The sequence below is a fragment of the Parasteatoda tepidariorum genome, chromosome 12, assembly GCF_982258835.1.
Source record: "Parasteatoda tepidariorum strain Cologne lab strain chromosome 12, Ptep-v5.0, whole genome shotgun sequence".
Taxonomy (NCBI): Eukaryota; Metazoa; Arthropoda; class Arachnida; order Araneae; family Theridiidae; genus Parasteatoda; species Parasteatoda tepidariorum.
Genome location: NC_141766.1, coordinates 66,159,918 through 66,181,011, shown reverse-complemented (window position 1 = coordinate 66,181,011; position 21,094 = coordinate 66,159,918). Strand labels below are relative to the sequence as shown.

The following is a 21,094-nucleotide window of genomic DNA, read 5'->3' as shown; positions in this document are numbered from 1 at the left end:
AAACCCTTTTGTGAGTTGACCATCTGGGGAAAACTGTGGGGGGTCAGCTTTTGACCATTCCTTTCATTCAAAGCATTGGGCTGATGTAAAGTCTAAACAACAGCACCAATTAAAAATGAGGGAATATTTTTGTAACAAATAGGTTTGTAAGTGTAGTAATAACAGAATAAATTTATATATTTATATACATAGCACAATAAAAACAAAACCGAACTAAAAACGGAAACAAAAAGAAAACGAAAGTAAGTTAGTAGTAGATAATATCAAGCGCTAAAGTTGCTTTAAGTATGATCACTATAACATAGCACAATAAAAACAAAGAGAAAAACGACGAAAATTAATAAGTTTTATTAACTGCTCATAAGCTGCAAGTATATAGAACTCATAAAATAAGCAAAATATTGAGAAAATATGTAAAATAATAAAAAATAATGACAAGAGAAGAAAATTATTAAAAAAGACCAATTATTAAATAAACCAAGCTTATTTAATATGAGTTCTATATACTTGCAACTTATGCGCAGTTAATAAAACTTATTAATTTTCTTCGTATTTCTCTTTGAAAAAAGAGAAAAACGACGAAAATTAAGAAAAAGTTTTTGTTTACTGCGCATAAGCTGCAAGCTTACAGTAGTAAAATAAAATAATTAAAAAAATTTAGAATATAAATTAAAAAGCCGGAAAAAAGAGGAATTTCTTCAACTCCCGTATACAATTTTTTCAAATCTTTCACTTGGTTAATGAATTAATCATTATGAATTAATGAATGAAGTTGAATTAATCACGTTGAAAGTGAATGCTACGTCACGTTGAGTTATACTTATCTTTTTCAGCTGATACTTTTATTAAAAAAATATTATAATTTAATCATCATACTTATAAGCTTATGATTCTGATATAAATTCGTAATTGACTTACTGGGCTATAGCGAATACTACGTCAACTTGCCTCTCCAATCCCATATTTCCCCTACCTTTTCAAATGTTCCACAATTTCACTTTTTTAGCAAATACTTTTTAGTAAACAAGTATTGAAAATTTATCATCATACTGGAAAGCTCATGATTCTAAAATAAATTCTGACTTACTGGGCCATTGCAAATGCTACGTCAATTTGCCTCTCCAATACCATATTTCCCTTACCTTTTCAAATGATCCACGATTTCCCATTTTTTAGCAAATACTTTTCATTAAATGAATATTAAAAATTAATCATCATACTGTAAAGCTTATTATTTGCAAATAAATTCGTAATTGACTTACTGGGCTATAGCAAATGCTACGTCAACTTGACTCTCCAATACCATATTTCCCCTAACTTGTCAAATGATACACAATTTCACTTTTTATCATCATATTGAAAAGCTTATGATTCTAAAATAAATTCGGACTTACTGGGGCATAGTGAATGCTACGTCAACTTGCCTCTCCAATGCCATATTCCCCTTACCTTTTCAAATGATCCACGATTTCCCATTTTTTAGCAAATACTTTTCATTAAATAAATATTAAAAATTAATTATCTTACTGATAAGCTTATGATTTCAAAATAAATTCGGACTTACCGGGCCATAGCAAATGCTACGTCAACTTGCCTCTCCAATCCCAAATTTCCTCTTCCTTTCCAAATGATCCACAATTTCAAACAATCAACTTTTCTGCCACATTGAATACTCTCATCACCCAAATCATAACTAGTATCATAATAGGTATCAGGCTGAAACAAATATTCCGCTTGAAGAGCGTTGCATTTGTAAAGGATACCCTGAAAATTAATGCATTTTTATTATATTATGTTCAAAAAAAATTTAATAAACGATCAAAAGAATAGTTTTTAAAATTGAGCCCCTTTTTTTGCTACTAAATATATAAGTGGGACTCCATACCATCACCATGGACAGTCTAGAATAAAGTAGTAATAAGTAATTACAGTACAACAACAAGTAATTGCAGTACAACACGTACAACAACAAGTAATTGCAGTACAACACGTACAACAACAAGCAATTGCAGTAAAAAAAAAAATTAAGTTGTAAAAAACAAATCTTATTGCAAATGTATGAGACTGGTTATTAATTTTTTTCTCCCTGTTTTCTTTGTATTAGTTGAGTTTTTTTCTCAACAGATAATGATACAGATAATAAATCTGTTATTCAAAGAAAAACAATAAAAATCTATATTTTCGAATTATTTTAATGCAAGAAAAAAAACTTCAATACATTTGAAATGTCCATTTTAAGCAGTTACAAGTCGCAATTTGAAGGTAGAATGGTAGAAAGTACTTGCAACGCCATCTGTCAGAAAATTTTGAACTAAGACCAAGGGCAAGGTGAGAAAAATTTACGATTATGATTATTAATAAGTGAAACATTATGTATATTAAGACTTTTTACTTAATATGGTTATCTAGTTTTGTTTTTATTGAATAAATGTCTTCTACATAACGCAATTTTACAAAGTTTGTATAGTCTAAAATTTTAAAAAGTTCTTTTTCGCTCAGTGGTGTTTAGCCGCTCAAAGGAGCTCATGATACTGCGTGTGCTCAGAAAATTTCTAAAGTGTATTTTTCAAAACCACTTTTTTGCTCCAAAACAATGTCAAGTAAACTGAATTCATAGCTTCAGTAATTAACTCAAAAAATAAACTCTATATTTAAAACTACAAATAATAGTTTTTTTTTTGTTTTGTTAAAAACAGTTTTCAAATGATCTAATCTAAAAAATCGTGGATTAAAATAAGAAAGCGCGAAATTTTTACAAAAAATCGGCTTATTTCTCAAACACTTTTGTATCTAAACGTATGCATAATCGAAAAAAATTGAGAGATTTTGCATAGCTTGTCTTACGTCAGTCGGGACACTAACCTTATTTTCTCCTTATTTATTCCTTAGATTTGGAGGAAAAGTTTAGCTCATATGCTGAAAAGATCAAATAGCGTTAATGTCAGAGTTAGGGGAATCGTAACGCTTTGCAAAATCTCTTCATTATTGCTTCATCCTGACTTAAAAAATTCAACATCCTAAATTAAAGGTGAATCGGTACTGATCCACCTTTACAGCTACTATTTCAATACGTCTACAGCAGTATTTTGATATGTCTAGCTTTGATCACATTTATTATTTTCTTTTCACAAATAGTATTTATAAGGACTTGATGTTTCTTTTAGCTTAAGCATTGATTTGCATTCCTAGACTTGTATACTATTTTTACTTCATTTCCGACAGGAATTGTAAAACTATTTATTAAGGGCAGTTATTACGAGATACTTTTCCCCATAAAATTCATCTAAAATTACCTTATGACGAGTAAGAAACATTGTGCATTGAAATGGTACTCCTGACATTTTATGAAAGTCAATGGTCATAGAATCTGCCCTAAAATGTAAATAAATACTATATCAGAATATTTGAATTATTAGTTCAGACTATAAGTTCACTAGCCGACTATAGTCTGGCTACCACGAGATGAGCTCTCAGCTTCTCTTAGTGAGGTCAGGAGCTTACCTCGTGATTGGCAAACAATCGCCAACTTAGAAATAAAGAAAGAACTTGATGAAAGAAATATTTTAGTGAATTTGTGAAAATCTTAATCGCCAGAAAATCAAAATTGTATAGACACGTCAAGAAGCTTCTTACACTGCAAAAATTGAAATTAAATGCCTCGAAACTTTCTTCGTTTTAGACGAAACCGTTTCTTTGAATATGCCCCAATAAAAATTTCATCAAAATGGCGAAATAAATATTGTCACATCTTCGAAGAACGAATTTCGTCAAAATTGACGAAATATTTCGCCATTCTATCTTTTCTAAAAATAAAAAAAAAACCTAGCAGTATTTAAATTTTCTAATAATCACTTTAAGATGCACACTATTAGATGGCAGAACACAATATGGTCAAATAGAACAACAGAGAGACAATTTACACCCATGAAACTTTATTTCACTTTATTGTCCAGTCCTTATTCTAGTTAACAATCTCCCTCTATGCACTTGATGAGGTTTCGAGTTGAAGAAAAATTTTCGTTATATATTTGTGGGTAAAGCTGTACTGTAATATCAAAACAAGTTTGATTGCGTCAAGAAACAGAAATTTAAAGACGATTATTGGAAACACCTGGAAATTTCCTCAAGCAATCAAACTGTTTTCGAAAATTTTCATTCTACTTTTTTCACTAATAACTCGAATGGTTTTGATATCGTTATGTTTTTCACTCGCTTAAATATTAATTTCTAATGTGCGTTCTTCTTTGATTTCATTTTTAAAAGGATTCTAGAAATATATACAGAGGGCAGTCATTAAGAATCACTCGTTATTTTTAGTTACTTGAATTAATTACTATTATTAAAATCATATTTAAAGTCTTTATTAGAATAGAAATTGCGAAACTCTTATTATTACCTTTCAAGACCATCCATTAGTTTACGGTGAGTTCGAGAAAAAATAGTTACACCACCCCAAGCACCCTATAATAAAGAAAATTATTCAAAATAATGCAGAACAGTTTTCGAATTTTTAAAAAAAATTTCCATTTGATATGAAGGGATTTTTTTTTCAATTCAGAAAATGATTGGGATATAGACATTTATTTGTGAGTATGCCTGGTGTGTTGCCTGGTTGATATGGACTCCAAATGTCTTCATCTTAAAATAATTAATAACTAAACTATATATTTATTACATAATTTTTAATCATAAATTTTTTGTATTATATTTCACTAGGTTATAAAATTTTTTTTTCCTAATGGCAGGCACTGAATTTGAATCTTTGCCTTTACTATGCCAGAATTGTTGCTCATTTCGCGTTACCCAGTGGGCACCTGGGAACCAAAGTCACGGAGGCGAGCAACATTGCTCGTTGCCACAAACCCGTTTATAGGGTGGGCCACATTCACACATCATACACACAACAGAGGACAGCACAAAGAGAGAGAGAGAAACATCCATGCCCAGAGCGGGATTCGAACCCGCAGCCTATGGCTTCGCAGTCAGGCACGCTAACCGCTCGGCCACCTGGCCGGCAGGTTATAAAATTAAATAATATCCATAACTCAGCATGTTACAATTCTAAATGATGGCTTGATTATGAAACAGTTCGAAGTCAAAAAAAAATATTTTTTCAAAGAATTAGGAATTTAGAAGTGTTTAATGAGCCATGTTGTTTTAGCTATCACTTTAACTTTAAATAGTCACGATGGGGAGAATAATAAATATATGTTTCTTCGTTACAAATATTTTGACGTAATCTCGATTGTATTATTTCTTTTTAAAACCGATGTTGAACAGCAGAATCGATTTGGAGTTTGCAACTATCAATCCACAGCCTTATAATTTTTGAACCTAACCTAGAAGACGAGGGAACTTCTGGATCAAGTATTGGAACAAACAAGCCTATTCTTTTGGGACAAACTTCTTGGTAGAATTAACCCGCATTCGCGTTATATGAAGAGGAAAACCATATGAACCTCCCATGGAATGTCAAAGAGATTCTAATCCATGATCAGTTTACCACTAAGGATATTTCACGACAGCAATGCGGTCAGTGCGAGCCTGGAGCAGTGAAGTCGTATCAACCTGCCACCGCTGGATTTCGAACCTGGGTCACCTCATTGAGAGGGAAACACTCTACCCCCTGGACCACCGTGGCTCTCGATTGTGTCAAGCATTTTTATTACTGCCAGAAACTAAAGTCTGAATAAGAATAATAATAAGAAGAACTATCGAGGGTATTAACCAACGTTAAACGCTAGTCACAGCTTCTTTTTCTTAATTTTGTTCCAGATATTTAAAGTTAAAAAAACTGAGGCTTGTTATTTTTTTCCGATAAGTTCTTCAAGCAAGAAGTTTATCGTTGTTGTTGCCGTTGGCCATTTAGGCAAGGGGTGCGATTGTTCCTGCCTTCCAGTGTCGCAAGAATTCGACCTCTGCGGCTTCTACCACACCCTTTTGTAGGGAGGGCCCATTCATACATTCATCCATTCATTCACAGATCGTAATTTTGACCTGAAACAGAGAACGATCGATCTACAATTCAGTACCTTAAGAGGTATAATTTGTTATGGGAACATGGAGGAGTATGTGATACGACAGATTTAACGTGCACCAGTTACCATTTACTACACAGGGAGTCTTCGGCCGACAGGATTCGAACTCCCGTTCTCACAAGCAAGAGTCCAGCACCCTTGCAGTCGGGTTATCTTGGTCTCAAGATGTTTATTAGAAGATTTTTTATTAAAATTTATTAAATATTACATTTTATAGCACTGAAAGTAAAATTTTCGTACAGATATATTTTTCAAAAAAAGAAGAAAAAAAAACAATCTAGTGGTGGTCACAAATGAATTAAAATATTAACGTTTGTTTTTGTTACCGCTTCTGAAAATGAGTAGGTACCATAAAAATATTAACTAGAGATAATAAAACCTCTTACATCAGCGTGCAGCCATAAATTGTGCCTTTTGGGCGATTCTTTCGTTACGTGTGTTACTTTTACACGACATATTTCAACTTTAACACTTATTATAATAAACTTGTTAGATATTTTTTATGTTTTTCTTAATTTGTTGTTAAATCTATATGTGTTGTAAGTTTACAAAACGAAGATTAAAGGCGCAAATTAATTTGATGTTGAAAAAAAAAATTTCTGAAATTTTGTTACGTGTGTTACCCTTTATAATGCTAGATATTTGAAACTTTGAATATATTCATTTAATTCTGTGAAGTATAAAGGCAAAAAATTAAGATATTTTCTTTTATAGAGAGATACAATATCGAAGCTGTGTTTAGTGATTTTTAAAAATTTCTTGCAACAGTAAAAACTTCTTTATTTTGGTGAAATTGGTGCGTTACGTGTGTTAACTGAACGTTACGTGCGTTACCCTCTGTGAATATTTCAACTGAGAAGTCATAAATGCTGCACTAAAACATTTATTTATTTTAATTTAGCAGAAGAAAAACAATTTATTTTAGCAAATAAAATAGTTAATGGTCCGGAAAGATGGTTGTAGCCCTTCTTTATACTGGTTTAGAGAGTAAAACACAGCAAATCTTAGGCACATCTATTCCTTCAAAATCATTTCTGTTTGGAAACAAAAATATGCATATTTTCCAATTATTTTATGCAAATATTGCATTTTAAGTTTACAAGCATATGCATTTGCGTCAATAATGTTCCCGAGATAGAGCATATGTCGTTTTAATTTCAGTTATAGGCGCACTTCTGATCAGGAGGGAACAGAAATTGACTTACTGACTATTTGTGTGCCACAATGTGCATCTATGCATCTTATTCAAGTATCTAACGATACTTATGCATAGATTTTATGCTTTGTATTACCGTTGCCATGTATTGATCTTATCAATTAAGATCTTCATTTCCTTTTGGCTAATATATAATACTGTTGTATTAGGCATGAGTTGATTGGTTAGCTTTGCAAACAACACTGGATAGCAAATAAATTTTTTTGTATAACAACACAATGATATAAATAACTTTGCTTTTTGCTTCACTTCCAAGATTTTGTACTACTCACCTATCCCATAGAAGGAACTTCTGCATGTGATATCGTAAAATGTTTCCAAATTAATTTCCTTTTTTATATTTTGATTGACAAAATATGAAATAATTCAACCATATATTTATTTTTAAATTCTTAACTTGACTTATTACTATAGAAGGTTTCTGTTAGCTCATCTTCTGAAGTAGAATCGTTTTTAAACAGTCTTAAAATAAAAGTGTAGACATTGTTTCACCTTTGTCTTTGCCTTAGGAAAATATTGTAAAGGACTCTATTTTAAACTCTTTAGGAGAGTATCGTCTAAGGAAACAGCTGCTGTGAATAACGGAACTGTGGCTGGATAGCATAATGCTGATTGAAATTCATTTTGATATTCAAAAGAATATGTCTCTGCAAAGTCAACTTGAATTTCCCTGGTTTTAATGCAAGATATGTTTGTTTGGAAAGTATCACCTCGGATTCTTTTAACTCTTACATATTATTGAAAGTTAGTCCAATTTTCAAGAGTTATTTCAAAACATTCTTCTTGCACATTTGCCATTATATATTTTTTATTGTGAGCTATTGTCATCTTTTTCTCATCGTTACCAAACTACAATAAATGATGGTTAGAAAACTATAACAAGCAATGAGAAATTTTTGTAAGTATCAGAAGCCCTCTTCCAACAATTAGATCCAAAATTTCTTTTACTTTATATACATAAATACTTCTACCATCACCATGTATTGTCATAAACTTAATTTTAGCCTTCCAATTAAAGAATAAAAATTTCATGATATTTGTTTTGATTCTAAGTTTTACAGTAGCAATAAATTTTTTAGTCATAAAGCACTAAATATGGAAAATTAAACAATGTTTAGGATGCAACTGACAAAAATCAGTATAAGCCTCTCTTAGAAACATTGTTAGATAGTTTTTTCGTTTTATTGCCAGTTTTTCCCCGTAATAATCCAGAGAACCAGCTCTTGTTTCAATACAAGCATAGTATAAACAATCTAACTTTTGAAGAAAATCCATTTATTAATAATTAAGTTCATCTGAAATACTTATTGGTGAACCTTTTACATCATTATCAATCTGTTTTGAAAGTTCAAGTCTAACTTTCATTATTTCCTTATTTTCTTTCCTTTGAAGTGCAGAAGCTTATGCTCTTTTCTTTTTTTCTTCATCTTCTTATTCTCTTAAATCCAGATAAGGACACTATTTTAAGCTTATCCATTTTATAATAATCTAGCAAATGCAGTCGAAATATTCTACTTAAACATAAACGTATAACAAATAGAAGTTTGGGAAAACAATTTCCAAAAGTTTCAAAATTATCGTCTTATTATGCTGTTTTTTTATTAATGCTTATACCGACCTGATTTTACAAAAAACCACAATCTTACAATTCCGTATTTGTGGCATTGAAGTTGCGCGGCGGTTATAAAAAATGTCCGAACATGATTTAAATCTTTTATTGAAAATAAATAAATAATTAAAGTGTATAAGTACCTCTAACACACATAACAGTAACGCGCGTAACTTTTCGTTACGTGTGTTACCTTGAATAAAATTAATTATAAAATTTTAACTATTGGCAGTTTTAATTCGAGAATTTTTTCCGTTGCATATCTTGCCTTCTTAATTTATAAAACAAAAAATTTTTAAATTTTCTTTTTTACTAACGTTTTTACGGAAAAAAATGCAAAATTATGTTACGTGTGTTACTGGGAAATTAGACTATCTTGATTAATCGACTTTCAAACAAGCAAAAAAATTTAGGCCAAATTAAAAAAATACATTAAACAATGATAAAAGAGTAAAATAGTTATATTTATTACTAAAAACTATTTTATTGCTCTTTAATATTTTAAGAACTCCATTGGAATATAACATAACAAAGAAGAGAACTCCTGTTAAAATTCATAGTGTTCCACCTTTTGTTAGAATTCACATAAATATTTTTTGTAATTCAAAAATCTATCTTAACTATTAAAAAATGTACATCTTCTAGATTCCGAAATTGTGTCATTTTTGATTTTACGATAATTTTGAAAATTTAGTCACTCAGGACCACTTTTCGTGGAATCGCCCCTTTTACAAACATCAGATATAGGTTTTATTGGATCATAGGCAGCGATAACAGTTGTTCCCTCTGTGGCACAAACAAAAAATGGAATTTTCCCTGGAGAACAGAAATAAGATACTTCGATTAGTTATTAATAATAAGTTAAATTGGTTGATAATAAGTTATAAATACCTGCACTTTCATAAAAATATTTGAAATTTTGCTCCTGTGAAACATTGAAATTTTTAAAACTTTGATTTTAAACAGGAATTAGTAAAAAGTAAATAATGTGAAATGTTTCCAGTAAAATTCTATTCACTGTAAAATATTTTGGTGTAGCAGAACAACGAAAATGGTGGCAACTACATTACACTAAAATGGTTCATTAAGTATTCCATTGCACCAAGAATTTGGTGCAATGTTTTCTTATACCATTTGGTATAAAATAACCGCCAACATGTTTGCTATTCTGTAAGACTAAAATTTATAATTGCAGAAAGATATGATACACATCAGAATCAGTTATTTCTTTCTAGAAAATATAAAGTAGGAATAAGCAATTGTATATATTCACTAATTCTTAAAATAAAATGAGTTTGTAAATCACACATAGTATAGTAAGAATATTAAGACGAATTCGAATTAGGCTTAACAGAGCAGAATCGGATAGCAATTATACATTATAAAACTATTAAATGCAGTTTAAAGAGGTTTAAAAATTAAAATATAAATGTCTTTATTACGCAACTGAAAACATACATACATATTTTAACGGCGAATCTTAATTTCTGTAGATGAAAAGCATCTCTGAATAAAACCACAAACACTTGCCAACTCGATTGTAAACAATTATAAATAATATACGAAATGCGCCAACGTTTGAGTTTCTCGAAGTGAAAATATTTGACGTACGGTGTAAAGGCTAGTGATCTTGGAGAAAACTTTTTGCTTTTTAAGTGCTTTCATGCACCATTTAAATTATATGCGAAAACTTGATTTGGTGTTAACTCGATTTGATGTTAACTAACTAAAAAAGGTGTTCCTTAACACATTTTCGGGTCAAAATTTGAGAGATATTACGCCACAATTTTTACAGTGTATAACGCTTGAAAACATTGTCCACCCTAAAAATGCAGATTTTTTGAGCGTATGTTATTTATGTAGCGCTTTGAATTTATGTAGCTCTTTTTCAAAATAATTTCGCTCATGGGCTGCAATAGTGGCACAAGTGAAAAATTACGCGTTTTGGTGTAAACATGAGATGAAGTGTAAATATGAAAATACACATTCTTTTCAGCAGGAATACTAGCACAACTCATTATTCAACTTGAAGGTAATCTTCGTTTAAGCAAACTAAAGCATTTCTTATGCATTTTCCTTAGCAATGAAAACTTTAAACCCACTTATCTTAAAACATGATTTTTTGAGTTGCGCTGTTATAGCAGCCCATGAGCGACTTCTCTCTCAAATAGCAAAAAACGACTTCTTTTTTAATTTTTCAGCCGATTTAACTAAATTAAATTTAAACGAATCAATATTTTGAAAAATTTTCCACTGATAACTTACTTCACTTTTAGTTTTTAGCACACATTTTTCTAATTCTTCCGGTATCATTCTACAATGTGAGTCACTGGGCACCTTAATAATGTTTTCTATTCCAAAGCCTAAAAACAATGCTCCTTTTTCCAACGAGTAATGAGCCTAAAAAACAGTAATTACTTGAGATCAAAATAAATCAGTAACAAAAAATTATAAAATTTGTAACAGTAGCTTCGTAATCCCCGCCATAAATATAGTCATGTTTTTAATGCTTAATGTAACATTTTTATGAAATAAAATTATGCATGTGGATTGCAAATTCATTTTTAAAGAAGAAAATCAGAAATTTTATAAAAATTGACACATCACTATTGAGGAAGACGGGATTAAACACATCCCTTACCAATTATTTTTTAAAAATAAGCAAAAAATTAACATATTTTTTTTATTTTATTAACAAATACAAGGAAATGAAACAAAACATAATGCTCAAGTTTTAAGTTGAAATTTGAATTTTTTATGAGTAAAAAATCTATAATTTAAAATCAGTTTACAATCTAGAGTTATTTCGGGCAAATGAAAAAAGCTAAATATTAGTCTTTGTGTATGATAGTTCTTAAAATAAGGGACAAAACGAAGTGATACTTTTCAACCGTCAGTGAAAGAATACGTCATTTTTTTTACTCTTATTGCTATGTAATTTCAGCAACCATCGTATATACAATCATATATTCATCGCATATACAAATTAATGGTTAAAGAAATTTTGATTTTTCAATTATATTAAAAATTACTGATGATATAAAATTAAAGTATAGAGTAAGATAGGAAGTACAGTTAGTTGTGTTTTGTTAATAAGAAGAGTTTTTTAAACTATGATTCATTATTAGTTACAAATTTCGGCAACAGATAGCGGTACTAACTCATAAAACTAAAACTCTTCGCTGCATGTAAGAACACTCGACCTAAAATATTTGAACGTACGTTTGTTAATGAATTTTGTTCTCAAACTTAGCTTCATTAATTCCGTAAATGGCGGTTATTTTTGAAATATTGCTTTTTGACGAAATTTTGAACTAGATAAGAAGATAATTTCCCTTTTTAAACAAAGCACAGTATACCGTGAATTACTATGGCCTTCCGTTTTTCTTGGATAAATTTTTTAATTCATTTGCCTCCTCGGAATCATTATCACTAAAAAGAAATAAAAAGAGACTTATTATTATTATCATTTTAAGTTAAAGATGTGTTTACAAGTAACTTAATTTCTAACGGAAACTTTAATTGCAATCTTTTAAAAAGTATTAACAGGTTTCCAAGGGCTCCGGCAGCGGGGTGCAAGGGGGTGCACTTGCTCCCCCCTGCCTTTTTTTTTTTTAAACAATTAAAAAGATACAGAAAAACAATTTTGCTATAAAAGTTTTTTATTAAACATATTTGTATTGAACAAACTTGGCAGATATCTAAGCTATATTTTTAAATTTCATTTAATAAAATGTATAAATAATATTATATTTTCTATTAGTTATTTAGTTTAACAAAGGTGTATAACCAGAGGCGGATTATACCTTTCGTTGGCCCTAGGCACAGAGCCGGATTATACCTTCCGTAGGCCCTAGGCATAGCCGTTTCTGGGCCCTCCCCTCCTTCCCCCACTCCTCCCCTCTTTTCAAAATATATGCTAAAATTTTCTTGCACATTTTTTTTCACATTTTTATTAATACGGATTTTAATTTACGAATTTGTTTATTGAACTTTATCTGCAATACACCGACATACTGCCGATATTGCAGTTGATATCGATAATACCATTATGATTAGTTCGATCGATAACTATGTAAACACTTCACGTCAACAATACAACAACAAACCAGCAAAGAAAACAGTGAAACTGATAGTGAGATTAATTACAAGAAATATTTATACAGTAGAGAACCAATTATCTGGGATGCTCGGGACCATCGCTATCCCGGATGTCTGAATTTCCCAGTTTTCTGGATCGACCAAAAAGTGTCATTAATCGATGTTTTATCGAACCCGAAATACAAGGAAATTACACAAAAATTTGTCAGAATCTGAGATTAAACTAAAAGCGCAAAATTTGGTGAAAATTTACTCATCCGATTAAAAGAAAAACTTTGTAGATGAATTTTTACTATTTTCAAATTTATATGAACATAAATCTGCACAAGAAATGTTGAAGGCTCAAATTAAAGATAAACTTGTGAATACTTTTCCTAACGTTCACATTGCATTAAGAATATATTTGTCGATTCTTGGATCAAATGCAGAAGGAGAAAGATCTTTCTCCAGATTAAAATTGATAAAAAATTATTTGCGTTCAACAATAGGGGTACGCACTTATGTCTATTGAATACGACATTTTGCGTAGTTTGGAATTCGACAGCATAATACAAGATTTCGTTGAATCCAAAAATTGCATAAAAGTAATATATTAGATCATAAGATTCTGCAAAATAATTTATTACCGAAAAATACTATATTTTTATTTGTATCTTCATAATTTTGTGCAAAATACACTTGTTGTTTTTAAAGCTAAATTATTTTTGTCAACAAATTTTTTTCTCCCAAGTTTTTCGTAGGCCCCTGAATTTCGTAGGCCCTAGGCACGTGCCTAGTGTGCCTATAGGTTAATCCGGCTCTGTGTATAACATAAACTGACTTCTCACAACTGTAAAACTTCATCAACACAATAAACACCAATGTTAAGCGTGCACAAACGCGTTAGTATACGAAGCTACTGTTTGTAGTTATTTGTGTTTCAAGGTCAGTAGCTATGCCAGCGCAATCAATACAGTTTCTCGTGGTAAAATTTGCAAGTACAAGAGATTCGTACTTTTTTTTAAATATCTTGTTAACAGTGAAGAAATGTATCTTGAAAAAATTAACAGATGAAAGTATATGTAATAACAAAACAAAATATAATAACAGAATATTTTTAATATTTTTTTTTGTGTGTGTGTGTGGGGGGGGGGTAGTTTGTTAGAGCGTTGCACCCCCTTTTATATTTTTCTGCCGGCGCCCTTGCAGGTTTCAAGCATAGAATTCGCAATCGGGGAAAAAAAAAATTTCGTTGCAGGAAATCTCTTACAGCAACAACAACAACAACAACAAAAAAACTTATATATTTTAAGAAATGTTTTTAATCTCTTTAATATCATAATTTCCTTATGCTGTCAAAAATGTTACGTAAATGCTTGTTCTGAAATATAACATTTTAATAGGTAATTAAATATTTTTTCATGTAATCCTAATGAGACTTAAAAATAAATGTCATAATGCTTCATTTTTGTGTAACAGGCATGTTGCGGAGAAATTTCTTCAATTTTTTACAATTCATTTTTAAAATACCTGACTGTAAGAAATTCGGAGAAATGGCGATTAACTAATAAGGCCATCTCCCTTCTTTGAGGGAAAAAAAAATACATTGGCCACACCATCAACTATAAATATTTATTAATGATTTTACCTTGACCTTAACAAAAATCAATTTCACTTCAAAGTGATGATAAACGAAATATTATAATATAATATAAATAGACAAAATTAATTTTTTTACTTTAAATTCATACTAAACTAAGACTGTTTCCTAACCAGAACTACAAGTTAACATTTTGTCTTAATCGAAGCAAATTACTGTTGTTATTAGTCGGGCTTCAATTAACTCTCTCTTTCGCAGTAACTATATAAAGCTACCTAACTTAATTCGGGATGAAAACCCTTTTTCATGATATCTACAGTATAGGCAATAAACACATAGGTTCTGGATTTTATCACAGCCATCGTCAATGAATATTTATCTCTCCCTCTGCTTACATACAAAGCATATATAATGTGACTTATATATTCTTAGTGACTTATATATTCTCACTTATATATTCTTTGCTACATATATAACATCGAGAAATGAATAAGCATCTCTCTTAATCCTCAAAAGATGGCAGCACTACACTACTTTATTTTTGTTTCACGATTCGCTTTAATTCGACAAACTTTATATTCGATAACTTTAACGAGCATAAATTTATGGTCTCTAACGATATGTAGAAAAAAAGTTACGAGTAGACATTTTATGATCAGGAAGGCTTTATGAGCATATATTTATTTTTTACGGTCAGTTAGTGGAACACTTTTCACCGGTTACCGGTTACTGAGAGTGTTAAAATAACTAGTAAATTTACCTTCATTTTCTTGACTTAAAACAAATAAAATTTCATTGCTTATTGTTTTCAAATATATTTTATAAAAATTGTCCTAAAAGAGGTATACTTCAAATATCTTACAATAAAAACGTGCAATATTTCTGTGACTTAATCCACACTATTATAAAAAATTATTAATAATAATATGTACTTAACAAATAATGACAATCGTGTACTTCTTCTGCGCACTATTATGATTTTAAATATAAATTATCGACGATATTTTTTAGTGATTGTTAATTAAATATCTTTGAATAGTATGCATACTGTTGTTTTGAATATCAACTTGCCAAATACCAGCATGCCTATTTGGTGAAACCAAACGAATTTAAGGCAGTAGGTGTACTTATTGATTTTCAGTGCCGCCATCTATAGCCAAGAATACAAGTTCAGCCACACACACGTTGCAGTCCGTTTTAAAGGGCGGACCCAAACTAAAAACTAAATGGCATACCTGATCAGATATAAAAGCTACTAAAGGTGGTAAATGACTCATGCCTTTAGTTTCAGTTGAGGCATTAAGATGAAAACGTCCGACTTACATTCCATACATGTTTGCAATAGAACCACCTAAAGAAATAATCTTACTTTAATTATATGGTTCAAAAAAATTTTTGCAAAATTTTCTATGGACAAATAAATTAGATACCATTGCATCGACAGACAATATATATCATCAGATTATCTGACCAAATTGTAAAACAAATAATAAAAGAAAAAGGAAATTTTAAAAAAAAAATTGTTTTAAAGCAGAAATTTTTTTAGAGATTTGATGAATTTTTTGTAGATACTGAAATGTTGGTAAAAATATGTTCCTGTTTTTTATGACATGATTAATGTACTATAATGAAAGTGAATATTGTTTTAAAAACTTCTATATTTTTTAATTTAATTTTCATACCCTAATTAAAGATTAATTTATTTAATTATATATACGCTTCATGTTCTAAAGGAAATAAAACATTTCATATTTTATTATTGTCGAAAAAGTTTAAACAGTATAAAACAGATAGGGTAACATTTCGATGTGTAACCCACAGGAGAAAAAGCGATGTAGCGAGGCCATCATATCCGATCATATGTTTTGTATAATAAAATTGTGACACTGTACTACTGGCTAAATTATTATTAAAATTTGATATTATTCTTCTCTACATTCAAATTGACAATGACATCATCCCCTAGGAAATCATGGCTTTAAAAGTAATGAGTTATTTTTAAAAGGTTCGTGTGAACATTAAGAAAATATCTGTAGTATTTTTTAAACAGAATCAAAAAGTTTGTACGACTCTCTGTTCTACAATAAGATGGTGGTTAATGGAAGTGGGTTGTTCTCCTTTGACTTTATTGAAACGTTATCGTTATTTTTAGCAAACGATTTTAATTTTAGTCAGAGTCATTTCCTTGATGCGGAAATGCCACTTGTGTTGGATTCATGAAAACTGGATAGATGAATAAAATTCAGCGTTTGTAAAAATGATCCCTACTGATATAATTACGAGTAAAAACAAATTTACCAATTATGAATGATAGAAATATTTTAAATAAATGAACAATTATATTTTTTGTTGAATGAGTTTGCATTTAATTTCATATTATAAAAATTAATTAGCTTTAAAAACGAGAAAAGGTTTGATTGTTTGAGATGCTTAGTTTTTTCAAAAAACCCTTTTTTTTTCTAATTTAACTTTCATTTCTAAAAACTAATCATCGTCTTTAATGCAGTCTGACTACGGCATGAGGTTTTAGATCTCTTGTCATGAGGTTCTAGATTGTCAAAAAGAGCTCTCTAAAAAGAGCTCTCTAAACCTCACACAAATATTTTGACTGCATTTTAATCTACTTATTTGTTTTGTTAATATTTTTTGTTATAATACTTTTTGTTATAATATTTTTTGCTACAATATATTTTTTGTTTTTCACCTTTTCCGCATTTGGTGCAGATGTTTACCCGGTCGATGGGAGAGATTTTCATGGTTTTCTCCTAAAGGTTTTCTTCAACATAAAGTCTATGGAAAAAATTCCGTGCCTCCCAAGAGTGGTCGTAAATATAGGAGGTCGATATATAGAGGTGATCTTTCCTGGAGGTTTTACTTTATCATAATCTTATAGCAATGTTTGAATAATATAAGATTCTGACAAAATTTCCGGATGTCTTGAATAAAGATTGTTGAGCATTCTGCAATGGAAATTTTGTGGGGGAAAACTAACTTGAATTAAACTAACATGAGCCATCGAATAATGAAATAAAACTAAATTTAAAAGAAAAGTAGACGTAGAACATACTAGAACTTCCAAAATAGCTGGGACAAGGAGCTATGCACCCTGAAGCTCGCGTAAAAGCTTAAGTAATAAAAATACAAAAAAATAAAACCTTGAAGAATTCGACGATTGAATTTTAAGGTAAACACGCTATTCGAAATCGCTAATCCAACTGACAATCGGACAAAATATCCCAATTAGCAAGAGTTTCAGAAACGAATGCATTACAAAGCAACTAACAACAACTAAGAAAAGATTTCTTCTGACAAGTTATTGTTAAACTATTCCTCTACGGCTGAACAAATTAAAAGTAAATAATGATGGAAGATTTTCCGTATGAATGTAAAATAAGGATTGTATAGTTATAAAATAACGACCGTATCAATATAAATTAAGGACTGTATAAGTAAAAATACATAACGCTCCTTTGAGTCCTAATCCAAGGAACAAGTCCTACCAAGTTCAGGGAGTCACTAATTAACACTGAAATGTTTATATATTTAAGGTGTATACAATATTTAAGGTCTCTGGTAAATGAATATTATTCGAATTTGCTTTCTTATATCACGTTGGGTACAAGAGATCAATATTTGTTTTAACTAAACAAATGAATTTGAACTAGGTTAGATTCTTTATGAATATTTTAGAACACATAGGGTGTTCAGAAACTACCGCCCTTTATTTGTATTTTTAAAATTTGCATCAAGAAAGAAAAAAAAAACTATGCTCATTAGATGTTGTAAATGAATATGTTATCGAAGAATTAACAAAAACATTATCAAAATTTTTAGAATAGTTATTGTGGAAGAATGGATTAAAAACATTGAAATTTGTTTGATTGCCGTATAAAATTTGAAGATATTTCTAATAATCACCTCTCACCTTCCGCAGGTAATTAAACAAGTTTTCATATTTTTAATCTCGTTTTCTTTATATATATTCTTACCTGGGCAAAACAAGCCTTCACCTTCTTCCCAGTCAATTAATTTAATCATTTTGTCCAACAAGGCTTTTTCTTGCAATACGTTATACAGGAGCAACTTCATAAGTTGTTCTAAAGGAAAAGTGTTCACTTGCAGAAATAAATTAAGATGTAAAATGTTTAAAATTATACAATGCAAAAAAAAAAGGTTTATTATGGATGTTGCTATGCATTTTTCGGCTTAAGTTTGCTATGCATCTTTGTTAAGCAAGAGAAACATATCAAACCTCCTCCCCAAAATTTAGCTTATATCTTTATTTTTTTTAATAACAAATTTGTTGCTTTGGTTAGTTGACACTTTCGTCATTTGTTTTTAATATTTTTTAATAAATTTTCTGTCTCTGCTACACGCGAAAATGAAGCATAATGTCAATTTCTGTTTCGTTTTGCTTGAATAAATTATGACGTATTTAATATTGTGTTATTATTTCTAGATAACATATTAATGAAAGAGAACAGAGAAAATGTTGAACTCATTTAAAATATGCTTATAATTTACTCTTGTTTCTACCTTTTTTATTCTTTTATGGTATATAAAAGTAAAAAGGTTTGAAATGAAATAATATATTGATGATTGAAAGAATGATAATCTTTTATGATACATTCTTCTAAAAACCGAGCAAAGAAAAATCTGTATTGATAATTAATCGAAAAGTATGATGCATTATTTTAATAAATGCAGAAAAGTGATATTTCTGAAAGGTATAAGAAATACCAATTTTCCGTAATTATTTTCTGTTAGTTTTAAAAAGTAAATGGTGCATGACAAGTATATTAATGAGTATTATATTTAACATAAAAATAAGTTTAAGAAAAATAATAAAAGTAATAATTTAAACTAATTACTTTAGGCGTTAATGAAAAAAGTACTTTGCTTACATTAGCATTCGACTTCCTTGAAAGAAAAACATGCGAACATTTTGAAGAATTAAAATAACAAAAAACCAAACAATTGCTGGGAGCTTCATTAATTCAATTCAAAAATAATAATAAAACGAATAAAAACGATTAACTCTTCGTGCAACAAGTTGTTATGCTTACTACCGCAGAGGGGCGCTGCATTCAGAAAAAGAAAATCTGTCGCTTTTTCACATTTAACAATTCTTATATGATTCCATAATTCGAATTGATACAGTCACGTGACTAAATACGGTAATCGGAAACAAAAGTCGATTACATTTTCTTGAAAATTAGAACTGCTTAAACTTGAAAGTTGGAAAAATATTCAGAAATTGCATAATTAAAATCGCTTGCTGATAATTTTTTTTTTCATTTTAAAACATTGATAGACATTCTGCTTTTGTTTAAAACAATGCATATTAATAAAAAAACTTTTTTTTCAAGGAGTAATAAAATTTTGTAAATTAGCCCTAAAGTAATATAGCACAACCAGGTGACTAACAAAATCGTCTTCTCGTTTTATGCAATAGTCGTGTCAATAGCTGTGTGTTTTAAATTAAAAGTTCCATAAATTTCGAAATAAAATTTCTAAGATTTATAAAGGAACAGTGCAAACAACGGGTTCAAAATATTTTAAAAGTATTTGAGTAAAACTTCTTTCTTTATACAATAATTACTTTGAAAAAATGAACTGTCTAAAATGAGAATGCATTTGCCAATATATTAAGAACATTATTTTTCTTCAATGTTTTCCAACTGGGTAAATATTGTATTTATATTGCGTTTATGGTAGTTATCGGATTATTTTTAGTAATTCCTAATTGTTGTTTAGAAGAATACAATTATTTCTAAAGGAAGTAGATTTATAAATCGTTGTGCTCGATTTCGGAGAAAGCATTCGTGTTTATTTTTCAATTTATGATTTATTCTTATATTTAATAAATATGTAGTGTTTTATTTAGTTTACAAGTACGCAAATTGTGAGTAAACAAACGATAAACTGTATATTATTCAGTGCAAAATTTGTAAATATGCGTTCTCACAAAATAATGTGAGCTTCATTACAAAACGTCTGATGTTGGTCTGCACAATAATATGACGTAATACATGCTCTACAGATTGTGAGATTTAAAATTATAAAACTAAATACTATCACTTGAAATATTTTAGAATAAAATATGGCTCCTTGAGCCTAATATATGTAATTAAAGCATGCGAACTTGTCGAGTGAAACAATAAATAACAACTTTTTTTATTAGTAAGAAAAAACATTTATTGTTGTTGACAAACGTGGCTGAATAAGGCTGCTATTCTAATATATAACTTACATGAAGCGATAATTCAGGGTATTCTGTTTTTAATGTTAAGATCACAATTATTGTTAGTGTTTATTTTTAAAATACTCTTCACAAAGGAAATAAAAAAGCGTACATCAAGGGTCGCAAAATAATATTTAAGAGAGAAATAAAAAAACGATTTCGAAATTGATCTAATCACTAATGAGGAAAGCTGGACTGAAAGCGAAAAAACTATTTTGATTGATGGAGAAAGCAGAGTTAAAGTGATTATTAAAATCAACCTGAGTTTCCTCGGGCAATTAAATTGGTTTTAATACGTTTCATGCCA

General features: G+C 29.7%; 1 protein-coding gene across 1 annotated transcript in view; it reads right to left on the bottom strand.

Moving 5' to 3' along the window:
- Positions 1-21,094, bottom strand: part of LOC107455525 (cysteine sulfinic acid decarboxylase-like) — a 39,148-nt gene that overhangs the window by 6,647 nt on the left and 11,407 nt on the right. Inside the window, exons 5-9 of the mRNA XM_087155760.1 lie at positions 15,867-15,894; positions 11,129-11,263; positions 4,397-4,461; positions 3,294-3,372; positions 1,565-1,764 (exon numbers count right to left, since the gene is read on the bottom strand). Of these exons, the coding sequence (XP_087011886.1) occupies positions 1,565-1,764; positions 3,294-3,372; positions 4,397-4,461; positions 11,129-11,263; positions 15,867-15,894 (507 nt within the window). The remainder of the gene's footprint in view (positions 1-1,564; positions 1,765-3,293; positions 3,373-4,396; positions 4,462-11,128; positions 11,264-15,866; positions 15,895-21,094) is intronic.